The sequence below is a fragment of the Chiloscyllium plagiosum genome, unplaced genomic scaffold (genome assembly GCF_037043375.1).
Source record: "Chiloscyllium plagiosum isolate Xiang-an unplaced genomic scaffold, Cpla_swu_hap1 HiC_scaffold_34, whole genome shotgun sequence".
NCBI lineage: Eukaryota > Metazoa > Chordata > Chondrichthyes > Orectolobiformes > Hemiscylliidae > Chiloscyllium > Chiloscyllium plagiosum.
The window spans coordinates 50,408,826-50,421,040 of record NW_028270172.1 but is presented as its reverse complement, the minus strand read 5'-3'; the positions used below and the strand labels follow the sequence as shown (position 1 = coordinate 50,421,040).

General features: G+C 39.9%; 1 protein-coding gene across 1 annotated transcript in view; it reads left to right on the top strand.

The window, feature by feature from the left end:
• Positions 1-8,390, top strand: part of mak (male germ cell-associated kinase) — a 220,107-nt gene extending 211,717 nt beyond the window's left edge. The window contains exon 14 of the mRNA XM_043719022.2: positions 6,436-8,390. Within this exon, the coding sequence (XP_043574957.1) occupies positions 6,436-6,596 (161 nt within the window). The 3' untranslated portion in view covers positions 6,597-8,390. The remainder of the gene's footprint in view (positions 1-6,435) is intronic.
• Positions 8,391-12,215: the final 3,825 nt, after the last annotated feature.

Sequence of the window (12,215 nt, the reverse complement as noted above, 5' to 3'; positions counted from 1 at the left end):
GTTAGGTGAATTGGCCATGAAATGGCCCATAGTGTTTAGGGATGTGTAGGCTAGGTGCCCTAGTCAGGGGTAAATGTAGGGTATGGGCATGGGTCTGAGTGGGTTATTCTTCAGAGGGTCGGTGTGGACCTGTTGGGCCAAATGGCCTGTTTCCACACTATCTTATGATTACACCAGTGCAAAATGCTCTTGAATTTCTATATGGTAGAGGTGTTATATAAATTCAATTTGTTGGTACTGTTATTTGTGATACCCAAAAGTTATATTGTGATATTAATTATTTTTGATTAGAAAATAAAAATTACAAGAGTACGCCATTTGGCCCCTTGAACTGCCCCCTCCTTTAGAAAGATCTTGGATAATCTTCTATCTCAACTTTTCACACCATCCCCAAATCCCTTGATTCCTTAAATATCCAAAAAATCTGTAGTTCTCTGACTTGAATACATTTAACAACCAAGATCTGCATGTCTTGAGAGGAAAAAAAACTTTCAAAGATTCTCAATAATTTGGATTAAGAATTTTTTCTTCATTTCAGTCCTTAAATAGCTAATCCCTTGGGCGACTGTCTGCGTGGAGTTTGCACATTCTCCCCGTGTCTGCCTGGGTTTCCTCCGGGTGCTCCAGTTTCCTCCCACAATCCAAAGATATGCAGGTCAGGTGAATTGGCCATGCTAAATTGCCCATAGTGATAGGTGCATTAGTAGGGGAATGGGTCTTGGGTGGGTCGGTGTGGACTTGTTGGGCCAAAGGGCCTGTTTCCACACTGTAGAGAATCTATATATATATATATATTCAGCTCTCTTTCGAAATCTCCTTTGGATTCTGCAGAGAACACCAGTGAGAAACTATGGTGGAGGTTTCGAGGAGAGGTTGGCTCACTCGTGTCTAAAGAGAGGATCATGAAAGGCCAGGTGTCAAAGAACAGTGAAGCCCCAAACATTATATGAATGTAGTGTTTCCCTCCCTCCCTCCTCCTTAAACCAAAGAGAGAGAGAGAGAGACTGTTAGAAAATTGTTTTCAGCTTAGGAACAGCGGAACATCAGCAACATGTCAGTCAGTAAAGATGGTAGCAGCTGTGTGTGAGGCATGTAAAATGTTGAAGGTTTTGGATCTATTAGACATCAAGACAGTCACATCTCAATGAAGTGCCAGAGGGTAGCAATCCTTGAACAACTTATAGCTGATTTGGAGCAGTAACTCTCCTCATTACGTACCATACAAGGAGAATAGTTTTTAGGTCAGTTGGATGAGAGAGTGGTCAATGCACAACATGGTAGACAAGCAAGAAGTAGTGCTGAGATGGCAAGTGAGTGGGTGACCATTCACCGAAAGGAAAGGAATTGATAGGTCCAGGAAACCCAAGACTCCTTGGAGCTGACTAACAGTATGAACATTTAGATGCCTATTTAGTGAGCAACAAGACTGAGTTGCTCGTCAATGGCTTGAGGGAAAGCCGCAGTAGCGTGGTGCCTGAGGCTATTCTGGGAAAAGAGAGAGAGAGGCTGGTAGGCAGATTAGTAAGGGGTAACTCAGTAGTTTGAGGAATAGATAGTATTATTTGCACCTGAGATCATTAAACCCATATAGTCTGTTGCATCCTAGGTGCAAGGGTTCAGGATATAATGGAGCAACTGGATAAACTTCTGGAAAAGGAGGGTGAGCAACCAGTGTTAGTGGTTCACATGGGAACCAACAATATAAGAAAGGACAGCTTGAAGTTTTGCAGAGTCAGTTACAGGAGCTAGGGAGTACGTTGAAATGCAAGACCTCCAGGGCAGTAATCTCAGAAATATTACCTGTGCAATATTACCATTTAGGCAAAGGCAGATCATGAAAGTAAATTTGTGGCTTGGGGGGGGCGGGGAGGATGTCGAAGGGAGGGATTTAGATTTTTGGGACATTGGGATCATTTTTGGGAAAGAAGAAAGCTGTTCAGAAGAAATGGACTTTACCTGCGTAGAAAAGGAACTTATCTCCTAGCTGAGAGTCTAAATAGTGTATTAGGAGTGAATGTAAACTTGTAAAGCAGGGAGGTGGGTTGACAAATGAACCTAGTTTTGGAAGAACCAAAGAGGGCAAAAGAGAGAACATGATGAATGAGAAAAAGAAATGAGGGAAAGCTTGAGTGTTGAGAGTGAAGAAAGAAAAGATCACTTTCCAGTGGACAAGGAAGAGATAAGAGCAGGGTTAAATGGATGTATGTAAATGGTTGAAGTATAGTGAACAAAATTAGGGAACTGGAAGTAGAAATTGCTCTGAGGAACATAACATGGCTCCAGCCAGAACAAGACTGTATACTTAATATTCCAGGATATTAGGTCGAAGGTAGTGTCACTGCCCTTGACGAGGATACATTACCTTAATTTGAATCTATATGATTCAAGGTGACAAACAAGAAGGGATCAGTGACCTTGTTGGGTATTTGTTATAGATCTCCAAATAATGGGGAAGAATTAGAAGAGAGCATTTGTAGACAGATTATGGAAATCTGTAAGACGAAGGGTTGTGATAGTTGGTGATTTCAATTGCCCTAGGGTAGACTGGGGAAAAGATAGGAAGGGAAGAAATTCCTGCAGGAGAACTTTCTGGAAGAGTACATTTCCAGTCTGACTAGGAGGGCACTGGCTGGATCTGGTCCTAGGAGACTGTAGGTGCAGACTTTGCAAGATACCCTCGGTCCGTGCGCAAGCATGACCCCGACCTTCCCTTAGCTGGTTGTTTTATAACAGCATCCTGCTCGCGTGGTCATTTGTCTGACATTGGCATGCTACAACGCTTCAGTGAATCACAGCGCAAACTGGAGGAACAACATCTCATCTTCAGACTAGGCACTTTACAACCTTCTGGCCTTAGTATTGAGTTCGGCACCTTCAGATTGTGAACTCACCCATTTTTTTTTTAGCTTTAGCTGTTGCATTCTCTATCACCATATCCTTTCTCCCCTTCCCTCACTCCAGTGGGACTATCTATTCTTCCAGTCTGGCAGTTAGACACACCATGTCTGCCATTCTCACATTCCAATCACTTTATCTGCACTATCAGCACCCTTTCTCCCCCAGCACTCCACACCCCCATTATTGCATGAATGCTGCTCCCTCCACATTTCACATCAGCTCAGATGAAGAGTCAACTAGACTCGAAAGATTAGCTTCTCTCTCCACAGATATTGCCTGACCTGCTGTGATTGCCAGCATTTTTTAAATTTCAATATAGATTCCAGCATCTGCACTAATTTGCTCATACCTTGGGTTAATTTGCATAATTCTCTGAAGTCAGTGAGGCAAGTTGAAGCATTTCCTAAGAAGGTGATCCCTTCCGTAGTTGTGGTGATGGGGCCAACCTCTCCCAGAATTATCCTCATTCACTTCTTACCTGCACCCTCTGTTGGATGCCCTTGCTCTTAAGAAAGCTTATAGGATCCTTGGGTTTATAAATAGAAGCAAAGAGAGTAAGAGCATTGAAGTGATGCTACACTCTACAGATCATTGGTCAGACCACATTTGGAGAATTGTGTTCAGTTCTGAAAACCCTATTTAAGGAAGGGTGTTAAAACCCTATAGAGATTTCAAAGGAGATTTACTAGAATGATATCAGAAATGAAGGATTTTAGATGCATGAGAAGATTTGATTTATTCTTCTGGGAGTAAGAGACGATTAAGAGGTGACCTTATTGAGGTGTTCAAAATTATGAACAATTTTGACAAAAGAACGTTAGAGGAAGAAGTTGTAAATAGTTGTTTGTTAATTATTCTCTGTTATACTTTAAGAAATAAAGTTGTTAATTTTTACTTTCAATAGTTCTTGGCTTCTCTGATTTTCACAGATTACTGCATGGGATAAATATTTTCTATGTTGCTGGTTTAAATTAAGCAGGGGGGTTGACTCCGTGTCGTAAACATTTTCACAGATAACTATTATGTTTATGTCACGAACAATGTGTCGGATATAGTTGTGTACACACGGATCACAATTCTCTTATTTTTCTTAGAACGCTTTAAAGACAAGAATACGAGTCTATTTCGTTGGAGTCTTATGTTACAGACTACTTTAATTTAAAAATTGTGCATGTTGTGGGTCGTAAGAATGTAATCGCAGATTTATCTGGTAAAGTTTAGATGAGATTTGTATTTATTTAATATTATACATCTATACAGATATGGGAAGAAGTTAAGGTGAACTTTAATCTAAGTTATCTGTATGAAAATGAAGCCATCTTTTCATTATGATAGTTAATTTTTTCTTAGAGGGGGGTGTTATGACTTTTTTTTAATTCAAATGCCTTCCTTGAACTGACTGCTTTGACAACCATAACTCAGGCATCCTAAGCATGTGGTCAGCCCAACAGAGTTGACGCCAGATGGTCATTGGCCTCAGAACTGCTATTGGCTTGTTCAGTTGAGGTTAATATGCCCTTCCTCCCAGTTGGTGCAGCGAATCTGTTTTAAACATCATTGATGATACTCCTAAACACCCTTGGGGTGGTATCTACATGTTGGCCAAGTTGTGGAGCCATAGAGAAGAGTCAGAAGGATGACTGCCTTATTCACAAGGAATTTGGTGTCAGTAGGAAGGTCACGGTCATTGAAGAATGTCATCCTTAGGCATCCAAAGGCAGTGCTTGCAGATTGGATGCAATGTTGATTCTCCTTCCTGCCGTCTGCCTTAGATCAGAGGTTACTTCCGAGCTAGGATGTATTCCACATTTGGGTGGATTTCTCTGTTGATCTTAATGGAAGGATGGACTGACACCTGACCAGGGCAGTTTGGCAAAATATTTTGAGTCTCTTGAGCTTAAAGCTGAGACCAATTCATCAATATTCTTCTGAGAAGGCATTAAGTGAGACTTGAAGATTGTCTTCTGAGTGGAGATGAAGTTGTTATTTTCAAGCTGAGGTTCCATAAATGAGGTCTTGGTGAGATGCTGTTCAGAGGTTGGTGCACACTCAATGGCCCATATGCCCTCTATCTGCACTGTAGAGATTCTATGGCTGGGAGAAGGTGCCTAGCAAAGAATTGGATAGTGATCTTCTGGGAGAGTAGGGAATTCGTCAGTGGTTCCCAGAGTCACCTTTTCTCCTTTCTTGAATATGTCGGTGTTGCAGCATCCCTGAAATCAGCAGGGATTGCTTCTTTGTCCCAGATTTTCAGAAATAGTTTGTGGAGATGACAGGTAAGCTCAGCTTCTTCAAGTTTGAAAACCTCCATGCACTGCTGCAGCTTTTTCATTCTTCATTTGTCTATTGGCAGCTTCAACTTTTGCCACACATTAATTAGGAGTCCAAGATCATCTTTGACGGGAAGTTAGGGTATTTTTGCAAACACCACCTCATCAACAGTGGTGTTACATTTTCGAAGTTCTTTAAAGTGTCTCTCCATCAGAGGCTGATGTTTTCCTTGTCTTGCTCCATACCAGTTTGAGGTCAAGTGTTTTGGGTCCTAGGTGGCACTGAAGAAACTCTGGTGTCATGTCTGTCAGCAAAGTGTTGCAGCTCCTTAGCTTTCACAGTCCACCATTGGTACATGGTTTCTCCAGTTGTTCTTTGTAAGTCTGACTTTGCTCTTTGATTCACTGGTGATACTGTTTTTACAGGCACAGAGAGATATCCTCTTCTTTTGATGAGATCTTAGAAATCTAAATTGTTGAGATAGGAAATAGTAAAGACATGAGAAAAATTGTAGTGGATGAAATGCAATGTGACAGAGTGTAAACCTATCCACTTTGAACCTAAAGAAGATAGATTAAAGTATTTTCTAGACGGCAAGAATGAGGGAGAGACTTAAGGGTTCTAGTACAGCAATCAATAAAAAAAGAGGTGGATAGGTACAAAAATTATGTAAAAGATCAAAGGAATCTCAACTGGTTTGAAATTTATACTTTATCTATAACAGACCGCTGGATAAAATGCAGCTGAAGTATTACATTTAGATTTAAAAACATATCAACCAATAGACATTCACCAGAGTTGACAAGACTAAAAGGAGTAAATTATGAGGGTGGGTTTCATAGACTAGGTTTTCTCAATATGCAAGATTAAAGGTAATTTAAAATGTAAAAGATTTAATAAGGCAGATTTGAAAGCAACTGTTTCCTTTACTGGGAAGATTCCAGAACAAAAAAGACCATAACTTTAAAATTAGAACTTGACCACTCAGTGATAACTTCTTTACCAAAGTGTAAATAACAGCGAAAATCTAGAATTATGTTTCTCAGAAGGCTGCTGATGCTCTGTTAATTATGAATTTCAAAGGAATCACAGGTCAAAAAATCAAGCCTTAATCTAACTGTATTGACAGTACAGTTTGAGGGCTGTAGCTTATTCCTGTTTCTCTATTCCATAATTTGCCAGATGAATGTGAAAGTAGACAATGATTATCTATCTTCGTGTCATCAAAATAGTGTACTCATCTAATAATCTTTTTTTTTCCCCAAGACTACGATGCATGGAAAACCAAAATAACCAGGTCTCAGCTCCCAGGCCCCAACTACAATCCTGCTACGAAAAAGTCCCCAGGAGTTTTAACTCATCCACCAACCATTGAGTCAGTACATGGAAGAACTGATTGGACAACTAAATATGGTGGCCGTAGATAGACCATCAACATTCTGTACTATCAACCCCTACTGACCATCTTGGGCTGGGAGCTCCTGCTAGCCCAAATGAAACCGCAGCGTCAAAACTGTCTGAAAACTGTAAAGATTGTAAAACCAAATCATATGAAACTTTCATTTAGGATGGTATTATTTCTGATTGATTGTTCATGGATTATTTTCTATCTTGGAATCAAGTGGCTCTTCTCAAATTTCAAAATGTAATAGTCTGTTTACACTTTCATTAGTCAGGTGATGACTGCAGCTCTAGACTATGCAATGTTCCCAGTAGAAATTAATTTAAATATTTTAATATTTAAATATTTTTTATAATTGATTTTATTTATATACATGTGCCTTGTAGATATTATATCATTATGACTTTTCTTGACATTGTACCTAGTATTTGAGAGTCTAGAACAGATCTTGATGGTCCTCGTACACTATAAAAGGGAGCTTTACTAATGATAATGCTTCTTTACAACAGACTGGAATGAATGGTGCCAAGAAGTCAAAGAATCCAAGTCAACTTATTAGAATGTAATATTTGTTTCTTGTTTCATTATTTAAAAAAAATAGAGATCAGTATTTCTTGTTTAAAAAAAAATGGAAGAACTCAGTTGCTGGAAATCAGAAACATAAACTGAAATTGCTGGAAGATCTCAGCAGGTCTGGCAGCATCTATGGAGGGAAATCAGAGTTAATGTTTAGGGTCTGGTGATGCTGCCAGACCTGTTGAGATTTTCCAGCAATTTCTGTTTCTGTATCAGTATTTCTTGCCCAGATTTGACAGGAGTTTTAGGCACCAGAGGAAGAGTGACTGATCATCATATCAGATAACAAAAAATTCTTAATAGCTGCATATTCAGCTTCTTAAAACCTAGTTCCATGTTTAATGTATGTCCTTGCTCAGAAAATCTCACATTCCTTAAATAATTTGTTTGAAGTGCAGTAATTTCTGTAGTTGTTAATATACAATTAACAAAGTAGTAAAGTTTGCTGTTTTTATTAAAATTTCTTTTAAGTTAATGCAAAAAGGAAACTAGTAAATGCATTTTAAAATTAAATTCCTTGACATATGTGGTTTGCTATTGAAACTGAATAGTATGTGAAAAGTTAAGTAACAGCTGTCAGTTTTGCATGGCAGAAAAACTCTCAAACTGATTTCTTTTCATTCTTTCATGGGATTTGGGCATTGCTAACTGGACCAGAATGTATTATCCATCCTTAATTATTAAGAAAAACCTGAAAGAACTGCTGTAAATCAGAAACAAAAACAGAAATTGCTGGAGAAACTCAACAGGTCTGGCAGCATCTGTGCTGAGAAATCAGTTCACGTTTTGAGTAGATAATTGTCCAGCAAGGAGAGTGAAAATCTATTAATTAGGACTGTTAGTGGCTAAAAATCGGTTGTGTGTAATAGTAGACTGTGATAACAAGGCCTGGTGTGTGGGGTTAGGGTAAGGACATAGGAGAGCTCAGTCGCTAAAGTTGTTGAACTCAATATTGAGTCCAGAAGGCTGTCGAGTTCCCAAGCAGAAAGTGAGGTGCTGTTCTTGCACTTGCACTCAGCTTCACAGGAGCACTGCAGCAAGCCGGAGACATGGATGTTGGACAGGGTGAATTCAATTAAAGGAGAGCATTTCCAAGGGAAAACAGCATCAGCCAAGTTCATGGCACCACTGATCATGTGACTGTCCTGCTAATAGGAAGGAAAATGAGCACAGGGCTATAGTGGTAGGGAATTCAATAGTCAGGAGTACAGAAAAAGGTTTACCAGCATGCTACCTGGTATGGGGGGATTTAGCTGTGAAGAAACGTGGATGGACTGGGTTTTTTTCTCACAACTGACTGTGTGGAGTTTGCACATTCTCCCCGTGTCTGCGTGGGTTTCCTCCGGGTGCTCCGGTTTCCTCCCACAGTCCAAAAATGTGCAGATTAGGTGAATTGGCCACGCTAAATTGCCTGTAGTGTTAGGTGCAGGGGTAAATGTAGGGGAATGGGTCTGGGTGGGTGCGCTTCGGCGGGTCGGTGTGGACTTGTTGGGCCGAAGGGCCTGTTTCCGCACTGTAATCTAATCTAAAACACAGGAGGTTGAGAGGTGATCTGATTGATGTTTATAAGATTGTGAATGGCATGGATAGAGTGGAAAATTGAGGCTTTTGCCCAGGGTTGAGGCATTTCACCACCACATGAAAAGAGATTAACTTTTAAGAATCTTACTCATCAAACACACAGGATTATATTTTTTCAGGTACACTTCATGTGCTTGCATGTATACAAGTCTCTGGTGAACTCCTTATCACTGCCAGCCTGCTGGGCACAATCTGATTTGATTTATTTCAATTATACGTACCTAAGTACAGTGAAAGGTTTTATTTTGCAAGCAGTACAGGCAGCTCATAGCAAACAAGAACATAAAAATTATAGGGTGGTTAGATAGAGGGAAGCATACAAAGTTAAGGCTGCACAGGAGGTTGCACAAAGTAAGATCAACATTAGCAAAATCAACATGAAATTAGACAGGCCCATTCAGCAATCTAATAACAGCAGAGACAAAGCTGTTCTTAAACCGGCTGGTGCATGTGTTTAAGTTTCGAAGAGAACATTACTGGGGTGGGAGGGGTCTTTGATAATGTTGGCAGCCTTTTCACGGCAACGAGAAGTGTAAATATAGTCCATGGATGGGAGGATGGTCTGGGCTATGCACATATCTTTCTGTAGTTCTTTACATTCTGGGCAGAGCAGTTCCTGTACCAGGCTGTTATGTACCCAGATAGAATACTTTCTATGATGCATCTGTAAAAGTCAGTGAGGATCCTTATGGACAAGCCAAATTTCTGAAGCTGCCTGATCATCACATCTAGATGGGAGGTCCAGGACAGATTGTTGACTCTCATCATTCCTCGGAACTTGATGCTCTCTCGCTATTCACCTCAGCACCGTTGATATAGGTATCCTCCTCCTTTCTTCCTGAAGTCAATGACCAGTTCTTTAGTTTTGCCAACATTGAGAGAGAGATTGTTGTCATTGCACCACAACAGCAAGTACTCTATCTCCTTTCTGTATTCTGACTCATCGTTGTTTGATATCCAGCCTGCCATGGTGGTGTCATCAGCAAACTTGTAGATGGCATTCATACAGAAATTGGCTACACAGTTGTGGCAATACAGGGAGTACAGTAGAGGGCTGAGAATACATCCTCGCAAGGCACCAATGCTGAGGATTATCATGGAGGAGGCGATGTTGTCTTTTTTATTTGTTAGTTGCTTCTGATTGCAGCCTACTTTATATTGTTAGTTTAATTTTCTGACTATTCTCCATTTTTAATAATAAATGGGTATTACTTTACATGAGGACAACATGAAAAGTTTGTGTAAGTAAAATTTGGAACCTGGTTTTTACAGCTGGTAATTAAAATTTAAGTAAATAATAATCATCACTTGAGGGAGCCAAAGATCTATGGGTTGGAAAATTGCAGGAGATGAAGGAGGGGTGACTGTTGAATTTTAGACAAATTAGTGCACTTTGTTATGGTAATAAATTAGCTGTTTGTATAACTATGATAATGACTTTCTTGTGTGTTGTGCAGCTGTTGCATACCTCTGGTATGATCCACATTCTTCTGTAAAAGATCACCTTTGGTTCAGTGATACCACTTGTTTTTCTATTGTTTTGCACAATAATACAATGGAAATAGAAGCAAAGTAGCCCATAGGTTCCTTGAAGCAGTTTTGCCATTCAATACAATCATAGCTGACCTTCTGCCTCAGCTTCATTATCCCACTTTATCCCCATGTCCTTCAATTCCTCAAAGACCATCTTACCTTAATCTCCATCTGGAATATATTCAATGACAATTGCAGATTCACAATCCTCTGAGTGTCTCTTGGTCCAAAATCGCAGACTCATTTTTCCTACAAAAATTTGTGATCAATTCCTATCACTATGCACAATTCAACATAGCTGTTTAAAATTCAGACTACAGTGTACAACCTATATTTCTACTTGCTGTACCTTACAATGCACAATCCATTAAACATTGTGCTGAAGCATAGACTGGAGTTACCATGGGACCATGCGGAAGTCCCAACATAGCTGATGCTGTAGGAATTGCCTGAGAAGTGGAAACCTCCAGTGGGAAATTTCTCAATGTCTGTAACCCTCTGAAAAAAAATCAGCATGATCAAGGACAGAGAATTAGTTTGGGCCACAGTGAGATATAGTAAATGTAATACTTTGCTCGTGCAAGCAGTTTATGGGTCCTCTACGGCAACCACATTGTATGAGAGGGTATATGGGAATAAATATGGGAACTTGTCAGAAAAGTACGATGATAATCAAAGGGGATTTTAATCATATATGTAGACTGGATGAAACAGATTAACAAAGGTAGCCTGGACAATGAATTCATATTGTTTTCAGGAACTTGCTTAAAACATCATGTCATTAAATCAATCGGAAAACAGCCCATTTGAGAGCAATCAGAAAATGGGCCATACTATGTGTGGGATAGTCGATTCTGCTATAACGTGCATTTCTTCGACGGGAATTAGCTAAAACGCGATTGAAGAATTTAAACCATTATTTATAGAACATGAACTTTCCTTACCTCTTACTGGTTAAAACATGATTCCGACCCCATTAAATGGTGCTGCTATTACATGATTTTATTGTAATGCAGGGTCGCACAGGAATAGAATTGTTGTATTATATCAGAACTGACTGTAATGTGCAATAACACAGGATTATTGCATCCTCATATTAACAACATATTGAAATTCACATTCAGTTTGAGGGAGATAAGTGGGAATCAAACACAAGTGTTATAAAGTTAAATAAAGAGAATTATCTGGGCATGAAGACAGAGTTTGCTAAAATGAACTGGAAAGCCTGGTTATGGGATACAGTGCAGAAAGAATTATTCAGAATATACAACTTATGAGAGAGATGACGACCTAGCAGTATTTTCGCAAGATTGTTAATCCATAGACCTAGCGAAATAATTGCACAGATACCGGTATCCCATCACCAAGTCATCCTTTATTTATATTTGCATAGTACACTCACTGGCTATGGCTAGCCAGCTTGGAGTCAGTCCCTGAAGTGAGGAGATTCTGAATCACCTTATTTATATCGGTCAGCCAGGGGTCCAGAGAGGCCCAGTTCAACAACCCCAATCAAGGATGTCATAGTCAATGAGTTTCACTTGATTCCAATCATTACATCACTTCCCCCACTCGGTCCAGGGATACAGGCCTAACCGTTATCATGACTTGGAGGTGCTGGTGTTGGACTGGCGTGGTCAAAGTTAAAAATCACACAACACCAGCTGATAGTCCAACAGGTTTATTTGGAAGCAGTAACTTTTGGAGCGCTGCTCCTTTGTCAGGTGGTTGTGATGAAGAAGCGACGCTCCGAAAGCTAGTGCTTCCAAATAAACCTGTTGGACTATAACCTGATATTATGTGATTTTTTAACTTGTCCTCTATCAGGTAGCTTTTCCAGCAATGTTTTTGCCCCAGATCCAGTTTCTCTGACATGGGCAGCATGTACTGGCCTATAATACATCTCTTGCGACTGACAGGAGAGTTTTCTCTTCTTCCAGCTTTACTGGTGTCA